The 22,788-nt window shown below is 33.7% G+C and overlaps 1 protein-coding gene and 1 pseudogene across 1 annotated transcript in view; both read left to right on the top strand.

Moving 5' to 3' along the window:
* The window catches only part of THSD7A (thrombospondin type 1 domain containing 7A), a 353,421-nt gene that overhangs the window by 129,790 nt on the left and 200,843 nt on the right, over positions 1-22,788 (top strand). The window contains 1 exon segment of the mRNA XM_015589436.1: positions 13,153-13,984. Coding sequence (XP_015444922.1) covers positions 13,153-13,984 — 832 coding nt within the window.
* LOC112479808 lies at positions 17,642-17,760 on the top strand (annotated as a pseudogene).

Here is a 22,788-nt window from a genome sequence, read left to right as displayed (position 1 = left end):
TCTATGAACAGATGAATGGATAAAGAAAATGAGGTATACAATGGAGATATCTAAAATAGTCTAGTTCATAGAAACAGTGAGTAGAATGGTGGTTGCCAGGGGCAGGGGGGAGGGGGAAATGAGGAGCTACTCACCTATGGGCATAAAGTTTCAGTTAAGCAAGATGAATAAGTTCTAGAGATCTGCTATGCAACTTTATGCCTGTAGTCAACAATAATGTTTTATACATTTAAAAATTTTTGAGAGTAGATCTCATGTTAAGTGTTCTTACCACAACAAAACAAAATTAAAAAAAAAACTAAAATCGAATTCTAGTAGGGAATGCAATCTAGGTAATCCAAATCGAAGTTTCCTGTGTCCCTCTGCTGTGTCCTATTTAGCCTGGAGACCATCTGTGGGCTGTGAGCCCCTATGCCCTATGTACTCTGGAAAATAATGAGCATTCAGTATAGAATGCTCAGAACAGTTTTAGCGCTAGAATTGCTTCCTATAAAGAGAACTTAATTTACGAGTGTAATTTTGATTTAAATAATTCTTTCCATGAAAAGAATACTAAATCGATGCTGATAAATGCGTAAAGCACTTGCTGTATAATTACTCTTATTCCTCCAAAGCATGGTATATACATCATGTCAAAGAATGCAAACATATATTGTGAACATTTATCTTCAAACATAACCTAAAAGTTATCAATTCTGGACTACGCAATGGAATTACAGCCTTCTGAGAGAAAGATTAGGGCGTAATAACTGAGTGCATGCCATCTCAAGAACCTGGGTCAGTGAAAGTTGCTAATCTGAAAATGCTCAGGGGTAAGACTTACATCTAGTTCCTCAAGTCAGTATTCTGGATTAGTATTCATTGAAAAAATAAGATATTCAGGCACAGAATTTTCAATATGTGCCTTTGTATTTATGGAGCTGGGTTAGCCAAGCAATTACCAAAAGAATGGCCATAGTGAATAAATTCATTAGACAGCATAGTGTAAATCAAGGAAGTCTAAACCTCATCAGAATATGTGTGAGATAAGTTAGCAGAGTATTTAGAGACTTGGGGTGAGACTCATAACAGTAAAATGGATATGAGGTTATTTGCCTTTTTTATCTTAATACGAGTTAAAGATATATGGATGTAGTCAGGTAGTTTATTTGTCTACTCCATTTTATTTTCTTTACCAGTTCCTAGGTTGCTCTATCATATTATTGTACAGTCTAACAGTGCTGCAGAAAAGCAACGAATCTAATGATAAGACCAGAAGTCTTATTAGGTATAAGAAAAAGAAAAAGATTAGTTTGAAGTTTTCAAATATTTGAAAAGCTGTCAGGAAAAGGTTAGAATAGAATTCTTAGAGAGAAAGAGTTTATAGAAATAATAAATAAAGCTGTCCATCGACAGAATGGACAACTTTGCTTAACAGTGAGCTCTTGTCAACAGAAATGTCCCATCTGAGACTACAAGAACATCAGATTTAGACTGTATCACAGGATCTCTTAGATGTTTCCAAATCACAGATTCCAAAATGAAGATAGTTTTTGTTCATGACTCTGAATTATTTATGGAGCCTGAGATAACTTTGATAATTTACTACCTAGAATTTGAGAAATAGAATTCCACTGTGAGCTATTTATCTGAACTAAAGTCTCCTAAGGTAGAATGTGAGAATACTGAGCTAGGAAGTCAAGACACCTGGGTTTGGACCCTGGCTTTGATGACTGTATAACCTGCATTTAACTTCTGATGGTCTTAAGATCTTGACTATTAAATGTCAAGAACTATTTATAACTATGGTTTTCTCCAGTTTTAAATTTTGCAATTTCCATGGATGTGCAAGTGTCATCTCCCTCATTCCTCATCTAATCATCTTGTACTATCATATTCTTACTATCATAGTTGATTCTCATATTATCATACCCTTGGAACCATTTACTCAATGAAGCCATGTATATTAACGCCCTAAGTTAACATATATATAAAATGTGTTTAAAATACATCCTTACTATGATTTTTAATCAAGCAAAAGAAACATTGCATCTACATGTGTCTACACAAAGATTAAAGACAGATCTTAAAGTATAAATTGGACTCATAAACTGGTAGGAATATGATTTTAAAAATGTGTATTACAACTATTTAATACTCATGGAATTTTTCAGCCATAGAAATTTAATATCTGAGGAGAAATTTATACTCAAATACAGAACAAATATACATAGAATTAAAATTTAAAAAATGAATGTTTATGTCCGACTCCCTAATTTTGTATAATATCTTAATATTTCAGGCTAAAAGAAATTTTTCCTAGTTTAAGATATAATATCCACAATTATTTAAGAACAATTAACAGAATTGTATGCATCTTCAACACTGCTTTATTTGTGCCATTTCTTTGAAGATAAAACTAATTATCTGATTTTATTAATGGAGAACATATCTTTTCATCAGAATTAGAAATACCCAACACTGATCAAACCCAGTTATGGCTTTGCATTTTATAACTTAATTTAGTACTTTCTCTAATATGCTGTATTTCCCAAACTAAAATTATTATATGAAAAATGATGATCAAATAATCTAATTCTTAAGAACTCTGTGAACGATTATGGGTTACATTTTATCATCAAATTTGGGAAGATACTACTGAAAAATTAAGATATTTCTAAATTGACTTTTGAAAAATTGAAACATTATATTTAAATCTTTTACTAATTATCTATTGATTTTTTCTAGCATCTTATAATGGTGAGCTCATGTTTAACTTTACAAACTTACTTTTTTCAAACTTGACTTTTATCTATTATGGATATAGCAATCTAAGCTCTAACAGACATTTCCAAGTCATTAATATTACATATTACTAACCTAAACCATACACTGAAGTTTTTTGAACACATGGAGTTTGGAAGGATTTCTTTGGCTTCAGGTGAAGTATTTTGGTGGCAAAAGTCATTTGTATTTAAAAGTATATTTATGTATACTTTATATTTACATTTATATGCATACCAATTAGTGTGTTGGAAATTTACTGTTCAGGTATTTGAATTGCTTACTTTTCTAACTTTATAATTACAGCATTTGGTGGTATAGAAATTACATAAAGATTATAAAAATATACAGCAATGAGTATGGTCTTTGATTAGGGTGACCATGAAGGAAGGTTTTGTAGTCTCTTATAAAGACGTCGTACCTCACAGCTTCCTGACCGTATAGCAGTAGTCTCTTTAAGTAAGAAGATAAACACTGAATTTGTTATTATCCTTAATAATTACTTGTAATGAAGCCAGTCCTGCCCCAGTGGCGGAAATAAGGAATATTAGGTGAAAAATATACTTGGGTCCTGCTTTACAGGAGTGGTTTCTGTATGTAGGGGAATACTAAAATGTACTCTATACCTGAAAATGAACTTTATAAAAAAAATTTTTCTACACATATATATATATATATATTTTAGTTAACCAGAGTATGGCTAAAAAAGTCCTAAAGAATCATAGAATAATGTATGTCTCTAGATATGTATGAAAACAGCATGAGTGTCAAAAGGTCATTACTTCCACTTCATTTTTTTTTTCATTTCATGAAGATCGTATGCACAATCTCAAATTATTGGCTAAAAGTGTATTGACGTATGCAGTTAACGGTGTAACATCATCATCAGAAGAATATAGAATATATTGTTTCTAATGATAACTACCTATTTAATATGCTAAGTACTAGACCTAAGATGATAATGGTGGCATCTCTGAGCCACCCTTTTTTTTTTTACTGTTCAATAAGACAAGGAAAATTCTATCAGATCTATATTTTTTATTGTAGTAAAATATACATCACATAAAATTGCCATTTTACCATTTTCAAGTGAATAGTTCAGTGGTACTAAGTCATTCACGTTGTTGTGCAGCCATCACCAGTATCCATCTCCAGAACTTTTTCATCATCCCAAACTGAAACTCTGTACTCATCAAACAATAGTTTCCTATTCCCTTCTCCCCTCAGCCCCTGATAACATTTTACCTTCTGTTTCTATGACATTGGCCTTTCTAAGTACCTCAAAAGTGGCGGAGGGGGTTAGGGAATCATACAGTAATTTTTCTTTTATGTCTAGCTTATCTCAGCATAAGTTTACAAGGCTCATCCATGTTGTAACATGTATCAGAATTTCATTTTTTAAAAGACTGAATAATATTTAATTATATATATATATACCACACTTTGTTTTTCCATCCATTCATTGATGGATATTTGGGTTATTTTCACCTTTTGTAGTGCTTTCTTATCTTAACGCATATCTATTTTGATTGCCTATTACAGCACCCACCACACTATAGGCTCCTACTAAATATATGTTGAATGAATAAATAAATGTGTGAAAAATGGAGACATCTTCAGCTTTAGCAATTTTGTTCTGAAGACATATTATTCATAAAAAGAAATAGATGCCTTTGGTTTGGCATTTTTAGAAGAAAAAGAAATAAAAACAAAAAGCTTCACCATTTGCTAGACATATGATGACACATATATGTCATTTCAAATTATCTTGCCTCCTCCTTCACCTCCAGTCACTCCTGTGACTTTCAGTTTTGCATAGGTTTAACCAGATTCACACAGTTGCCACTGACTGCAACTTAACCACAGACTGAGCAGCTTACTTTCCCAGAGCTTCTCTGACATTGTAGTGCAAGACACCTATAGAAACCCAATCAGCACTCGCTCACGCACACTTGAAATTGTTAGGGAGTTAATGTTAATGATCATGGGACTACTCTCGACCAATGGAGATTGGGGTCAAGTGGATAAATGCTTTGCTTTCTCATCCACCAGGCTGACATACAGTAGCTTACTACCAAGAGTTACTAAGACTCCGACTTTTTGATAGGTTGAGATGAATTGTAAATAGGAAGTGAAGCATTCTGTGTTATCATCTAGCATAACATCCTCCAAGGAATTCCAAAATTAGTGTCACTTCAAACATTCGAAAGATGCAGTATGACATTCAGGTATTGTCCCTGAAAAAAAGTAAAACAAAATGAATGGATCGTGGAAGATGACATTAGGCTGCTTTTCAAAAACTTACCCAACCCAAATGTTAAGTTCAATTGCAGCTGTTATGAAAGAGGTGGTATCTCAACTAGAACAAATTAGCACAGTGTTTGGCACTTGATACTATTCTAGCAAATGTATTTTTCTCAATTCCCATTAGTAAAATTCCCATTTTACTAGAGAAGTCTCAGCAGACATTCACTCCCTTACCCTGGGGCCAAACGAACACTTCTGCCTTTTGTCAAAATATAGTTGGTGGCGACCTTAGTTGCCTCAGAACATCACAATGGGCCCCTGTAATCATGACATGCTAGTTGGATTTGGTGAATAAGAAGTGGCAAATACTTGAAATAACCTAATAAGAAAAGCCAGGTGACACCCTCAATGCTTTGACCAGATCTTAGTTAAGTCACTCAGTTCATCAGGTGTATTTTCTATTTTATGCATTACTGTAGGTGACAGTATTGCTAAACTTTCTGCCATGGTATAACAAGAATCTCCTCTCCTCAAGTTTCCTGTAAAATTCTCACTTTTTAAGTCCTTACTGGCAGCCATCATTAGGCTTCTTCCAAGTCTTTTCAAAACACCTTTGGCTTCTACTAACACTTCTCTCATTGTCCTTCTATCTTCTGCCTACTGTGCAGTTCACGTATGCCACTCCCATATTTTAGACTTTCGGTTATGCCAGCATATTGTATATACCATCCTCTCTGGTAGGTATCTATTGCCGCAAAACAAATTGCCTAAAAAATTAGCAAATTATAACCAAGAAATGTTTATTATCTCACATTTTCTTGTGTCAGAAATTTGGAAACAGTTTAGCTGGGTAGCTCTGACTCAGGGTGTCTTATGAAGTTATGGTCAAGACATTGGCCATGCCTGTAGTCATCTAAAAGCTTGAAGGATCTGCTTCTAGGAGATCATGGGTCACTCACATGGCCATTGGCAAAAGGTCCCAGTAACTTTTCAAAACGCTGCTTGAGTGTCCTTATGCCATCACAGCTAGTTTCTTCCAGAAGAATTAACCAAGGCAAGTCAGAAGGTATGATATCTTTTTGACCTAGACTTATATGTTATACACCAATATTTCTACAATATTCTAGTGGTTTCACAGGTCAACTCTATTCAGTATAAGAGGGAACTGTAGAAAGGAATAAATACCAAGAATCAAGGACCACTGGGGACTTCTTGGAGGCTTTTTGCATTTTGAAAGCAGCATCTATCACACTTGGGAATATTGCCTCAGTTTATTTATTGGTTGATTTGTAAGACCACAAGTTATGAATGGATCCTATAGTAGAGACCTCGCAGCAGGTCCAGGCTGTGGTGCAAGCTGCTAAGCTACTCAGGTCATATCGGCCCAGAAAATCTGATGTTATTAGACAGATTCTGGTAGATAAAATGGCTACGTGGAATCTCTGCCTAGCCCTAATAGGAGAGTTGCAGCATAGATACCTAGGGTTTAGAAGCAAGGCCATGCTATCTGCAGCAGATAATTACTCGCCTTTAGGGGAAAAGAAAAAGCATCTCTCTCTCTCTCTCTCTCTCTCTCTCTCTCTCTCTCTCTCTCCCCCCCAATGCGTCTTTGGTCTCATATCTCATAGCACCTTAAAATTTTTTCTCTCTCTCTCTGTCTCTCTCTCTCTCTCTCCCCCAATGAGTCTTTGGTCTCATATCTTATAGCACCTTCAAATGTACATCTGTAATAAATTTGGGACATTTTCCACTGTTAATGTCTCATGTTAATGTGATCATTAGCCCGAATTAAATAACTTAGAAGGTGGAAGGAAACTAATTTTTCGTACCCTGCCCCCACCTCATAATATTGATACTTAGCTCATGGTTCAGGTAGTATTTAAGACGATGGAAGTTAATGATATGTTTTACATTATATTTTACAAATGGGGGAAACCAGGATCCAAAGAGGTTAAGTAATTTTCTTAAGAGATATCAAACATGATAGGGCCTGAAAAAAGGTTACTATATCTGGCAACTGTAAAATCAGCTCTCATAGTTGCTGATTCCTCATTCATTGTCTCATCAGATTTAAAGAGCTTGTCCTAATTTTGTACATTTAATTTGATGTTCTTAATATAATTTCTTTTAAAGTTTAATTACTTATTGAAGATGAAAGCTCAGCTTGACTTCACAGTGATCTTCCTTATCCACCAAAGTGATTTGCCAGTTGAGAATTCTATTTTAAATTAAAATTAAATAAAATTAAATTAAAACTCAAATCAAAAACCTATGAGTCCCCCTTTGATTTTTCTTTAAAAAGAAATTTAAAACTATTTTAGGTCAATAAATATTCAACATTATTTTTTGCTGTACAAAGGGGTATCCCAACAGAGAGAATATTTATAATTAATTTGTTGACATTGAATGGCACAGTATGCCAGGCATTCAAATAATCTATGGGATTATGTCAAAACAAATATTTAAGTACACATGTTTGCTTCTGTCCACAGCAAAAATCCTTATTAATGACCAAATGAGTACAAAATAGGCCAAATTATGTTTCAGTGCTGAAAAAAAGAATATTATGAATTCTCTAGAAGCTTTGCAGTTTTTCTGGAGACCTTAGTACACAAAGTATTGAATTTAAAGGAATTAAGACTATCTTCACAGTCAAAATAGTCAAAGGATGGAACCTCTGACGAAATAAGTACATAAAATTTGTGGATATGAGGAAAAAATTTATACCAATAAAATGCTAGTGGAAAGGCAAACTGGTACATTTAGGTGAGCATTTTTGTAATACTACCTATATCAAAAGCTCGAAAATTTGCAAAATATTTGACTAAACTACTTGACCAATATACCATGGTTTTTCACTGAGGCATACTTTATAATGTAAATTATAAAAAAGACCTAAATTTTCACAAATAGAATTTTAATTAGATAAATCATGGTAAACTGATATAACAAACTATGCTAACATAATATAGATATAAGTGTATAAATATGAAGAACAAATGAGATTAAGTAACTGTCTAGTAGGTTTGGTCTTTGTGTGTGTGTGTGTGTGTGTGTGTGTGTGTGTGTGTGTGTGTATTTAAGCCACCCCACGCCCACATCTATTGAAATGGAAATATTTAATTGCATATTGTGAAGTAAAAAAGCAGATTATAAAACAATTTATAGCCCAATCCCAAATTTACATAAATATGTATTTTAATTGCCTAGTAAGAGAATGACAGCAAAATATAAAGACTGCTTACATCTAGTTTATGAGATTTCTGAGAAATTTTCTTTCCTCTTTATTAGCAGTAATCTCTAATTTTTCTACACTGATTTGCTTGAGTAAAAACAAATAAAATTTTTAAAAGTTCTATTAATTGTGAATTTTAAAATAGGATCCTGTGTAGCAATCAAGAGACAGAATTTAGTATGTTACTGAACTGTTTGTGCACTCCTTGATCTCAGAAAACTAGAACATGCTGTTACCTAAATAAATCCAGGAGAGAAGATACACTATCTTATCATCTGAAGAATGCAATCATGTGTAATCTAACAAGAAACTGGATCATTTGAGAGTTTTATAGCAAACAAGGACAGAAAGTAGTTTGCATAATTTTCTCATGCTTCTTTTATAGTGTTTATCTTTTATAAGGCCCTTTGGAACAGTTGCTAGCCACCTGTCAGTAATGTGGCCTTTTATAGACTCAAGCTTATATTGTTCTTGTGACCTTGGCATATAAGAAAAGTCTTAGAGAAGTCATTGTTGAATATGGTTGGTCAAAATACTAATTTTAAATTTAAAAGACTGTCTTTCGTAGACTGAAATAAAGAGTTTTAAACGACATGTTATAAAACCCTCTTTAACAGGAATAAAGAAAATCATTTTTAATCAACATTTGTGGAAAGGTAGTTAAGAATTATATTTAAAACATTAGCTTGTGGAAAACTAAGCCAAGTAGTTCTTATTTAAAATCATTGTAACAATTTTACATGATCTTGCATCAACTCTAAGTGAAAATATTTCTGTTGTGAGCTTATCAATTACATAAATATTTTGGACGTGTCAGCAGTTGCTTTAACTTCTTTTTAGTAGAATAAGACATCCAGTATTTCTTTCTTGATTTACATAAAATCTGTCAAGCTAAGTGTTCTACATATATTTATTGACGTACATCCTAAAAGAGTTTTGCATGATATTGAATAAACACAATCCTGCAAATCTGTATTCAGGAATGCATTTTTATTCATAAAGGGATATTATCCAAGGCCTTAGGTAGAAAGCTTTGTTTTGCACAATTAGATTCCAAGTTCCCTTCATGTAATCATGAACAAGAACAATACATGAAGCGAGTTTCAAACCAATGGAAATTCTTTCTGTCAGTGTTAAAATGGAAACATCTACACACACACAGACACACACACACACACACACACACACACACACTTGCATGCACACTCATATGCCACCTTGCCAACATCACAACTTCTCACTCTTGATAATATAAGATGTGGGGCTACACTTTAACATTTATGTAGGCATATGAGTTCAATATCACGGTCACATATTGTACTTGGGAGAGGACTTCATGTTTTCCTTGATAGAGTTTGCATATTATGCTTTCAAAATTGCCCTTTGAAACATTTATACTGCTTGAAACATGGTGGCTAATTGGGCTAACAATTCTTAGCTGTCAAGAGCAATTTTAGATATGGTCTCCTTTCTGTTCAATGTGTGATTATTTTAAGACTGCTTGGAGGAAAGAAGTAGACAACCCTTCATCGGGTGTATCGCAGTAAAGATCTGATTTTTCAAGAGGTCTGTTAATTGGACACATGTATAATACCTAAGGTGCAATGAAAAGATAAGACAGCAGTGAAAGCTTGCAAAGTGAATGAGTTTTCTTTATGTTCACTTGTGATTATTTTTCTGCCTCTACTTTGACTAGTGCCTCATACATTTTATCTTTCCTTAGCCTAGTCAGTATTTTTATAGCTCTCCATAGAATTTTCTCAGGAAATCCAATCTTCGTGTTCTCAATGTAAATATACTGGGAATAAAATAAACCCAACAGTGCTGTCTGTGGATAGCTGGTTAATAGGAATCTATGATAATATTTTTGAAAAGGAATTTGAATTGTATTCTTATTTAGAATGTATACTTTTCCTAGTTATCTAAGTAAATTTTAGAAATGCTTGCTCACTATTAGTGTATATAAAATAGTATAGGAGTTTTCTTGAACTCAATTCCTTTCTGTCGACATTGACATCAACAATGTAATGTCTTAGATATTAAGAGCTACAAACTAAAATTTTCTGAACAAAATGATTGAGGAAGTTCATTGAAAATTAAAAGATATGATCAAACCAAATATTGCAGAAGATAGGCAAAGTTGTGTCCTGAAGGGGCCATAAACAGATATTTGGCAAACAGTTATTCAGTAAACTAATTGAAATTGTGATAAGCATGATGTGAAAAACATGCAGGCTGTTCTGAGAGTAAGAACAGAACTCTCCCTAATTTGCTGTCAGCAAACCATGAGTCATTTTCAAAGTAATCATCATTCACTTTTATTTTTGAATAAACTTAAAAATAAGGCTGGAGTTTTTGCTAAGTTGGTTTTTAAAAGTGTAATATCATTACTGGTTCTCAACTAGAATAATTTTCAAATTTAATAGCTAGCTAGTATTGTATAGTTCTGGTTCATAGTTTTGGGGGTTTTGTTTTTGTGCATTTTCCTTATTTAGCAATAACATGCAGACTTGAAGTCAATTCGCATTGTGTATATCCAGATTTATGTAATAAAATATTAATTTAATCAATTAAACTCCACCCATTAATAATAATACAATGTACCAAAAAATACAATTAACTATTTTTAAGTGCCAATTTTATAATTTTCTGTATGTTTGTTTTTACTTTGAAGAGAAAAGACTAACTTTTTAATAGTCCTAGTCTGACTCATCAGTCTAACTTTATTGTTAATAGCAAAGGTTGGAAAACAACAAAATAATAAGTTCTCCTGAATTATGTCTAGGATTTAGACTCCGAGTTCATGCAAGATACTTATATTTTGAAATTTAGATGCAATGTTATATAGCTTACTCCTAACTTGATGGTCCACAATAAACATTTATTTATATATTGTGCTTAGGGTGGGAAATGAGAATTACTGTTTTGTTCAGGCACAGTGGGAAAAAGGAATAAATACCAAAAATGTGTGTGAAATTAATTCTAAAATTTTATACATATTACTATGTTCCCTTACTGAGAAGAGTCCTAGGTTCTATGATTCCCAAACTGAATATTTACAAAATCTATAAGAAAGTATCAATAGATTTATGAATGTACATTTTCCTTTGACAAATTAAGAATAAGATTAAAATATTATCAGGTATTTCACGTAGACACATGTAACAAACTTATCAACTTTCTTAGCTTATAAAATTTTGACATCAGCACTCTGGGAAAACTGTTTTCCTAAATGTATTTTAACTCCCTTGTAACTCTTCACATATAAACTTCATATGGTAATGATATGGGTATGCCAAATATTTTCATGCAGTAGTGATTAGTTAGCAAAATATTCTCAATCTCTTTTCTATTTACAACTCCATTATTCCATTTGTAACGATGTTAACATCAAATTGTAAACATCTTCCTAATTAAACAAAATTAAATGTTTAAATTAAATATAAGCACATTCTTCATATTTTGTTCTTTGTAGTTTAATCATTCTGTATGGGAGTATCTAAGTCTCAAGCTCTAGTATCTAGGATAAATCATAAAATTAAAAGTCAAAACTGGAATCTGAAATTCAGGATGGTTTTGTTATTCATTCAAGACATGAACTTGACAAATCACTTCCCCTTTTTGTTATCTGTTTTTCTCACCCATAAAGTGAATTTGTTGGCCTGGTTTAGTGGCTTTTACTTTTCAGCAGCAGAAGCCTCTTGTCAGACAAAATCTTATGCATAGTCTCAACATGTATGAAATAGATATAATAATGGAACTTTTCTTACAGAAGCAGCAATGAAAGATGAGGGCAATGGGGTGGGGTTGGGGAACACTAGAGCCCAACCCTAAATGCTGGCCCTCACCTTCCCACACAATGTAATGAATATAATTCTAGGCTACATCAAATAATGTCTCAAATTCCATGGACCACATTTTGAAAATCATGTAATTATATAAGTATTCTGTTTTTTTAATTCCAAAATAATATAATTCTCAATTTAACAAATTGAGATTTGTTAAAGCACTGAAAATTCTATTATCTACATTAAAAGAAATAATATATTAAAGTATAAGAAGGTTTCATTCTATGCTAAGAAGGATTTGAAAGTAAAAGGCCCACATTTCATACTAAAGCCACTCACTTAAGTATCCCAGCTCTATAATACCAAATAGTCATGTCTAGGAAATGAATAAGTTGGTAAAACTTCAAATAACCCTTCAATATTCAGAAAATTGTAAAAGTCTTTTAGTTAAATTTAAATTATCTTATCCATTTTCATACTTTACTGGGGATATGAGAAAAATGAGTTCGGCCGGGGGGGCGGGGATGTAAATTTAAAGGCAGAATGTGATTACTTTCCAGCTTTGGTTATCAGAAAGTAAACACTTCTATCAGCACACACATATACAATTATTGTACTCTTACAGTCAGACCGTATAGCAATAGAAAATGAGGCAGAAGAGAGCATGTTCTACAAAAGTCAATTGCTGAGGAAAAGAACAGCCTGCAGGAGACCAAATTCTTTACATGTGTCCATTTTCTTGGCCAGTTATTGAAATGGGTTTGATGGCTATGAGGTAGGAGTAATGGGTTTTCATTGTGTCTAATTTCTGTTGTCCTTCATGAGCATGAATTCTCTAACAACCTAAAATTAAGGAAATGAATAAAAGCAAGCTTTTAATAATCCCAAAAGGACCCAGAGTGAAATTGTCCCAGCAGTTACCTTATATAGACTCAGTGACACAGTTCCCTTTTTTGTATTACTGAGTGCAGATCATTACTTTCCAACTGTCATGTACAGAGACCTACTTTATAACACTTCAGGGAAGTTAATGTACTAGATCTTGAAGTGTCTTTCTGGAATGTAAAGTGACTTGTAGTTTTCTTCTAGTAGCACTGTTAACTCTTGTGTCGCTTTTAGGTCCATGGGGCCGATGCATGGGAGATGAATGTGGCCCAGGAGGTATTCAGACCCGAGCTGTGTGGTGTGCTCATGTGGAAGGATGGACAACATTACATACAAACTGTAAGCAGGCCGAGAGACCCAATAACCAGCAAAATTGTTTCAAAGTTTGTGACTGGCACAAAGAGTTGTACGACTGGAGACTGGGACCATGGAATCAATGTCAGCCCGTGATTTCAAAAAGCCTGGAGAAACCCCTTGAGTGCATTAAGGGGGAAGAAGGCATTCAAGTGAGAGAAATAACGTGCATCCAGAAAGAGAAAGATATTCCTGCGGAGGATATCATTTGTGAGTACTTTGAGCCCAAGCCTCTCCTGGAGCAGGCCTGCCTCATTCCCTGCCAACAGGATTGCATTGTGTCTGAGTTTTCTGCCTGGTCAGAGTGCTCCAAGACTTGTGGCAGCGGACTCCAGCACCGGACCCGGCACGTAGTGGCCCCCCCACAGTTTGGAGGCTCTGGCTGTCCAAACCTGACAGAGTTTCAAGTGTGCCAGTCCAGTCCATGTGAAGCCGAAGAGAGCATGTATAGCCTGCATGTGGGGCCCTGGAGCACATGCTCGATGCCCCACTTAAGACAAGTAAGACAAGCAAGGAGACGAGGGAGGAATAAAGAACGGGATAAGGACCGAGGAAAAGGGGTGAAGGATCCAGAGGCCCATGAACTTATTAAGAAGAAGAGAAATAGAAACAGACAGAATCGACAAGAGAACAAATATTGGGACATCCAGATTGGATATCAGACCAGAGAGGTTACCTGTATGAACAAGACGGGGAAAGCTGCTGATGTGAGGTAACATTTTATATTACATGTCTCTGTCAACACCATGGGCTAGAGAATACTTCAGACGTGTTGTACTAAACACTGGAATTCATATGCTCACAGCCTAGTATGTGCTACTCCCAAGTGTAACATTTTCTACTTTAAGGCATTTAAACTTTGTGGGTTTCCTGGCATTATTTCTATTTGCTCATGTTTAGGAATTATAGTACTAGAGTTAAATTCAATTTTCCTGTCAAAATCTAGAGCATGAGCGATTCCTTGTGAGATGGTACTGCTTCTTTAGGTCAACAGTGCTGTCTCTAACTGTAATGGGAAAAAAAACTTTGAAGCTGGAGTTCTGGGATTTTTGAATTTAAATACTCACTTTACTAAAAATAAGACATACTTGTAATCTCTCCATGTTTATAGCATTTCAAAATTACCCTGTAAACAAAATCTAAACAACTACCCAGGGAGCTATACCTAAAAATAATTCTCTTTTACATTTTATAAAATAGAATAACTCTCCCCAGACATGAAAGGGGGACCAGCAGAAATTAAGGTGAGTAGATAATATTTAATCATGAGTTGCCTACTTTAGGAATTATGTAATTAATTGGCTATATTTTCTAGGCAGAAATTATTGGTCAAGTTATCTCTGAGTAAATAATGACTGTTATGAAAGACTCTCATGCATGGTTTATTTGTTGTGAAATTATTTATTGAGGCTTATTTATTGAGGATTATCTAAAGGGTGTCATATTCTCTGGATATTCTAAATTTTGCTCTTGGATAAGCCAGACCATCTGGGAGTGGTTTCTGTGGATCATTTGCATAATTGCTTTTTCTGAAATATTTATGCAGTTATGATTTGGATGGAACTAAGAAATTATGATAACATCACTCAGAATTTTATATCATATATATTGTAGAAATGACATTGAAAATGTCATCTACTTCATCACACGTCTGTTCTCTTAATTAAAAGCACATAAGATATATTTTACTGAAATCTCAACCCTTGCTTCTAGTGAGCAGCTGGAGGTTTCCTTATGGCCCCTGGAAATCTTGTAACAGATCACATTTTCTTGTTTACTTTGGCTGTTGGGAATGTAAATAGAACTGCATGTTGTTTACTAACATACCCTACTGGCCACATCTTTTTCTCACCCTTGTTATTTTTCTTCATTCATTCTTGTGTAGTGATTTTGCTATCTACAGATTTTGAAAGCTTATTAAAAATCTTTTTAGTGCAGAATATAAATTAAATAAATGAGTAAACGATCAACTGACTTACCTGTCTAAGTCAATAATTTCTCTCAGTATACCATTGTTCTGGTCACTGTCTTTAAGATATTTGCTACTCCCTGCCCTCTTTGGACTCACACAGTTATATTTTTCTCTCAGCCATATGGTAATTTGCTCTTTGTCCATTCTGGTGTCATTAGTTTACTTTCTAGTCTTGCTAATAGCTGCTATTATCCTGCCTTCATTCTCCAGGTTCCTTACAACTCCTTAACTGTATTTATGTATGTGTGTGTTCGCCTCTGATTCTGCATCATGTCATGTGTGTTTTCAATTCAATCTGTTTTATTCTTTTCTGACTATCCTGATTCTGCTCATTTCTCAATCTCTTTTCTTGAAGTATTACATTTACATTAGTTACTTGGCTCCCACCAAGTAATTGAATGAGCCTCCAAGGCAAGTCGAGTTGTCTCCTACCATCACTGGTTAACATATTGTAGACATTTAATTTAATGTTGACTACTCAATTAAAAGTGTAATTAGGATAGTACCTACCCCTGCATAGAGTGTAATATATCCATTTGGTTGCTTTAAATAAGCAAATATATTTTTAAAAAACTGTGGATTATTTGTCAGGTACTTATATTCTATTAAAAATACTATATCTAACTATGCTAATGAAATGATAGTTGCATGTATATTATAACTTATTAGGGCATAGATTAAACATTATGTTAAATAAGTTTCTTAATATTTATCTTATGTAAGAATTATGTATAAGAATATAGATGAATAAATATAATTAGGAAAGTTTAAGTCTTAGTAAAGAAAAGACAAAAATTAGGTAGTTTGACTTAAATTTTGCTCAAACATTATACCATATCAGTGAAGCTAATAAAATGAAGAGTATATAGATAACAGCATCAAAGCACAGGGCCACAGATCATGGACTTGGTGATTAAATGTAAAGTGTTCCATATTATATCAAATTCAGAAATAATTTTATAATGTAAGAGGATAAAAAATCATTTAATAAGGCTAAAAAATCTTATTACAATAACTGAACGAATTTAGCTAATTAAACCTAAGAATATTGGGGACGTAGTTTATAGGCAAACAAAAATAATTTTAGCAGAAACTGATAGAACTTCCAAGTTAAAGAAGATAGATTTGCCCTGCTTTCTGTTTTCTAAGACTGAAATTAATAAGAATGAAAAACCCAAATAAAAGTCCATTCTTTTAGGATAATAGAAAACAGTCACAACCCCAAACCACAATTGACAGAGAACACTTGGGGGAATGTAGTAAAATCGGATGTAACTGAGAGGGGAAACTGAGAGCGGCATTATGTCTTTGCAGCTTTCTTGAACTCAAAATCTCTGAGTAGCCTGAATTTTCTGAGGGACCGACCCAATGACATTACCTTAGTATGGCTTGGTCTATGTTAATGGAAAGGCTGCTGAAGCATCTTTGATTTCTGTTTGGAAACAGAAAGGCATAATTGGCAGGACTGAACTAGGAAACTCACTATTGCTGTCAGTAAAAGACTATCAGTTTGATGGGCTGAGGGATTAAAGTTTTGATGAGCAATGGAAGTGAATTCTAAATCACTACACACACACCATCTACACAGTGGGCTTCCCTGTGAACCATTGAGTTTCAGCTAAGTGTTGGTATGAAAGTACGGGCAAAGAATTCTCCAAGAAACTAAAGATAGTAAAGGAAGTATGGATTTTTATGAACCAAAAACAAAGAATTTCCAGTATTCAAAGAAGAGTTGAATGAGCTTAAAAGTAATTTGGTAGAGCTCACAAAAGACATGAAGGAGAATTACAAAACAAGGAAAGAAATAAAATTCTCATTAGAATAAACAACAAGTGAGAAACTATTCTGTGATAAGAAGAGTCAACAATATAGAGAACAATTTGAAAACAGGTAAACTGTAGTTTTTAAAAAGGATGATGGATATGGAAACAAAGGAGATTGCTATATGAAATTCTGATATTACTGAAGATAGGACCAGAAAAATTAGAACAGACAAAGCAAAAACACAAAGATATATAAAAGACTTTCCTGAAATTAAGGAAGACTTTAATTCACAGATTGAAATTGCACAGGGCCAGTATTCTGCTAGAAGAGGCTGAAATAGTGTCCTAATGGAAGAACTGATGTAGAACAATTTTTATATAGATAGATAGACATAGAGACATCAAATTGAAAGCCAGAACAATACTCATTTCTCAAACACTAGAAAAATTTTCTTTAAAGTTAAAAATAAGACATGACAGCACATTATCTCCACTGTTAGTTTACAATGATCTAAGTACTAGCCAGTGTAGTTGAAAGGAGAAAGAAATGAAAATTGGAAAGCAGATAGCAAAGTTAAGATTTTTTTCCAAATATTATTGAAAACTCAAGATAATCAATTAAGAATATATTATAGTCTATGGCCATGCCACCCTGAACAAGCCCGATCCCTTCTGATCTCGGAAGCTAAGCAGGGTCAGGCCTCGTTAGTACTTGGATGGGAGACCACCTAGGAAGACCAGGTGCTATAAGCGTAAAAAATTTAAAAAAATAATAATAATAAGGGATTGTAAGCTGACAAGGTCCTTGCAATCTGTGAGGTCAACCAAGGGTTGCCTCACCCAAAAAAATAAAATAAATAAAGTAAAATAAATAATAACAATATATTATAAACAGTAAGGTAACTCAATAGTGTGGATGGGCACGAGGATAATACCCCAAGTATAATATATTCACTGAATGCAAACAATTCGCTCAACATTATGATGGAAAAAAAGATTACAATATTTTATTTACACTAGTAAAAAAAAAAAATCTGAAATAAGCCTAACTATAAAAGTTCTGCACATAATACTAGACTTGGAAAAGTAAAAAGTAAATATGTGTACATCAAGTTAATATACCAATTGTTCCTACATTGTTCCTGTAAAATTACCAAGGGAAAAATAAGTACATAATACAAGCCATGAAAATTCTAAAAAATAAAAGGAAAAGGAAAAGACTAATGTCACAAGAAAATTAAATTCACTAATTTCATGAATAATAATAACAATTTTATGTTAGTGCATGAATAATCAGATCTAACAAATAGATTCTAGAAAAAAAGATCCCCAAAACCTTAAAATACATTTCCAATTGTGAAGGGGCCTTTTCAATTTTGGGGAAAATTAACTTGTTTGTGTTTATGGGGCAATTGCTTTGTCATGTAAAGGAATAATAAGAAAAAAAATGGCATCACTTTGTCATTTGTTATACCAGAACAAGTCTAGGTGTCATTCAGTACTTAAAAATGTTTTCTTTTTAAATATTAGAAGAAAAGATAGAATGTTTAAAGTCTTAAAATAGGGAAGGACACATTAGACCGCAGTTTGCAGAGATCATACAGGAAAAGACTGATATATTTGATCATATTTTTTAAGGAAAATTTTCCCAGGAAAAATATTCACAAGGTTAAACCCAAGTAGCAAACTGAGAAAAAACAATATTTGCAATACATATAATTGACAAAGAATTAATTTTCTCAGTACATAAAGAACTCCTAGAAATCATTAAGAAAAAGGACCAAAATCTAATATAAAAATCAGCAAAAGTTTAAGAGAATGAAAAGACAAATATTTGCAAAAGACACATCTGATGAAGGGCTATTACCCAAAATATACAAAGAACTTTTAAAAAAAAGACAAACAGCTCAATTGAAAAATGAACCAAAGACTTTGACACTTCACCAAAGAAGATATACAAATTACAAATAAGCATATGAAAAGATATTCCCCATCATGTGTCATCAGGGAAATGCAAATTAAAACAAAAATGAGATATCACTAAATACCTATTAGAATGGCCAAAATCCAGGACAAAGACAACACCACATGCTGGTGAGGATGTGGAACAATAGGAACTCTCCTACATTGCTGGTGGGAATGCAATATGGTGCAGCCACTTTGAAAGACAGTTTGGCTGTTTCTTTCAAAGCTAAACATACTCTTACCATCTGATCCAGCAATCACGCTTCTTGATATTTACCCAAAGGACTTGAAAAACTTATGTCCACACAAAAATCTATGCATGGTTGTTTATTATAGCCTTATTCATAACTGCCAAAACTTGGAGGCAACCAACATATCCTTCAGTAGGTGAATGGATAAATAAATGCTGATGCACCCGGATGATGGAATGTTATTCAGTGCTAGAAACAAATTAGCTCTCAAGCTATTAAAAGACATGGAGGAAACTTAAATGCATATTACTAAGTAAAAGAAACCAATCTGAAAAAGCTACATACTATATGATTCCAATTACATGACATTCTGGAAAAGACAAACTATGGAGACAATAAAAAGGTGAGTATTGCCAGGGTTTAGGAGGGAGAGATAAATAGGGGGAGCACAGAGGACAGTGAAAATACTCTATATGAGATTATAACGCTGGATATATGGTATCATACTTTTGTTCAGATCCATAGAACGTCCATAACAAAGAGTGAATTATAATGTCAACTATGGATTTTGAGTGATTATGGCATATGAATGTAGATTTATCCTTAGTAAAAAATTGTGTCCTTCTCATGGATGATGCTGACAATGGGGAGCCTATGCATGTGTCTGGGCAGGGGGGATATGGGAAATCTCCATATCTTCCTCTCACTTTTGTTATAAACCTACAACTTCTCTAAATTTTTTTAAAGTCATAGTAAAAAATCTGGGTAAAACATGAAGGGGAGAATAGTCTAGCAACCTCTAGGAATACTGACATATTGGAGCATTTTTCTATCATTTTATTATCAGTTTTATTTTACCTTTTAAATCTCTCTATAAATTCAGCCTTAGATTTCAGATAGTAATGAATAATATTCAAGTGGCTTTCTGATTTTTTCCTAAACTCATGTTTTTCTGACATACTATTTCAACTTCAAAATTAAATCTGTTAAGCATAAAATTGTATTACTTCTCAACAAAGTCAATCTCTTTATGCCTGATTCCTGTTTCATCTTAGGATACTAGTTGTTAACTACTCCATTCTATTTTAGGATTGTTTTCTAGAATGGAGATATAAAAGTTGAATGTAAAACTACTAGCTTTACAACAGTTTGAAAACTTTCTGAATCAATAAAAGAAAAACTTAAGTAATGGATGAATAGGGGAAATGAGCACCAAATAAGAACAGGGAAACCTATGCATTCATGGCTACACAATGTTGGAGAAGTCATTTAAATGTTCAGGGACTCAATATTCCCACCCATAAACCGCAGGTGGATGGAGAAGGGCAGTGATGTTCAAGAGAAGGGTGAAGCAGAGAAATCTCTAAAAACCTTCCAATGAACCCTGGACAAAAAACAGACATAAAATTATGGATATAAAATTCTAGATATCTTTCATGACAGAAAGTTCATTATTTTTCAACATGTTCCACAAATCAATTCATACTGAAACATGAGACACATTTGTACATAGTGTATATAGAATAAGACAGCTCTCAGTAGTCTTGAAAGTAACTTCAAGGTTTGCACGCAGTGCATGTGCTGCATGGCTTCTGAGGGCCCATTTCCACATTATGACTTTGTGAATCAGTGAAATTGCAAATCTAGTTCTAACCTTACCAAAAAAGAAGGGAGTAAATTGCCTACTATTTAAAGTAATACTGACTACTTTTAGGTTACTCAGAATCCATTTATAAAATTACTTCTCATGAATAAATAGTAGGCTTTTAGATTTAAAAACTTTCTGTAATACCCAAAGTGTCAATTTACCTGCCAAGACACTCATCATCATTTCTTTATGAGCTTGCCTCAGCTGCATGCTGGCAATATCTGACAAAAAAAAAAAAAAAAGAATCAATATGCCACAATCTTTTGTGGATAGTATGTAGCTGACAAGAGAATTTTTACTTGTCTCAACATGTAGAGCTAACTGGGCAGATTCCCTTAGAGAGCTACTCTCAACCCTTTCCAGATCCAGCTTTTATACCTGGAGGCTGATCTCTGATTATTAATAATTAATAACAATAATTAATAATAATAACAGTAATAAGGCTTTCTAGTTCTCTTTCTGTTGGTTAGATTCTACCTATGGGAGGCAGCAGAATATCAGAAGATGGAAAGAGGGAATTAGGGGGTGTTTCTTTCAATCTTCTTGGACTGGCAGTGGCTGCATTCTTCTAATAAAAGGCCCCTATCCAGCAGCCTTCGCCTACTGCTCTAGGTCCATCTCAGGTAAATTCCTTTCTCTTGGCCGCTTTATCACACTGTAGGGTGATCCCACAGTTGCTAGCCCCAGGTTTCTTCACCATCCCTTGATGATTTCTCTTAACATTGCCCACGCTTTTAGTAATCCTTTCATTAACTCTTCTGATTTTGAGTTTGCAATTTGTTTTCTGCTAACCCTGATAAATATAATTGATGTATACTAGAGTACAGTATTAGAGCCAAGGAACTACTTCTATGTCATTGCTGGTTTACTTAGCTAATTAATTAACTCAGTATTTCTTAATTTACTTTTTTTTGTTCAAAAAGTACAAGACATCGAGACTTTCTGGTCTATTCTGTTTTTACATCTTGAAACCACTAACCTATTTAGTTATGACTATCAATTAGGGGGCATTGATGGCAGTAAACTGGAGTAACACTGTCAATATATATTTATAAACTTCTATCAAATTCGGAAATGTCAATGTGGCCACCAAGGTCACTTCCCACATCCTAAGGAACAATTGTCTCCTTATCATGCTTAGGATATCTTCACCTCTCCTACACCCCTCTCTTTCACTTCTTAGGAGTATTTTTTATTTTAGTTACGATCCTATCATGGGACAACTGAACAAAAGAGAGCTCTTAGGTAGCATTTAAAACATGTTTAAATTAGAGGAAAGCGTTTAGGACCAGGGACTAACCTTAAGCCACATTGTAGATATTATTGCCTAATCCTCCCTCACAATAAACTTTAAAGTCAATTTCGGTTCCCTCACTTTTCCTCAGAGCCTTATTAATATTTTCCATTTGATTGTTCTAAGTTTAGCTTTCTTCCTTGAGCTGGTGTGACAACAAGTTTCCTTGAGAAACTTCCTTGAGCTGGCACTTTCTGGAGCAGCCTGGCCACTGAGTGGAGCAGTGACCTTGGCAGCAGCTGTGATCTTACCCATTGTTTTCATTTATTTGCTGGAATTGCTTTATGTGAGTAGTATTGAGTCTCCCTCTGACCGGAATGTAACAAGAAGGGTTTTTAAATGAGAGGAAATACGTTCAAAAGGGGAAAAAAAATCCACATAGGATAATGAATTTAATAAATCATTAATGCGCTATTTGTAGAAACTAATCAAGAAATGCTCACTTTTGTAGAGTCTACTAACATTTGTGTTAGTAATTTTATGTATTTTATGTTATTTCCTCCTTAAAGTTGTTGCTTATATATTGGGAATTATTTTAGGCCTCTACTCACCCTTTCACCTTCCTATGTTCTTTATTTCTCTAATCGTGTATCATTTTATTACAGAATGTTTATTTAGCTTTTTCTCAGAAGTTTCTTTGACAGATATTTTTTCTCTATTTAGTACAATTATGTGGTCATCAA

Source organism: Pteropus alecto, unplaced genomic scaffold (assembly GCF_000325575.1).
Source record: "Pteropus alecto unplaced genomic scaffold, ASM32557v1 scaffold21, whole genome shotgun sequence".
In the NCBI taxonomy this organism is placed as follows: domain Eukaryota; kingdom Metazoa; phylum Chordata; class Mammalia; order Chiroptera; family Pteropodidae; genus Pteropus; species Pteropus alecto.
This window is presented reverse-complemented; position numbering and strand designations above follow the sequence as displayed.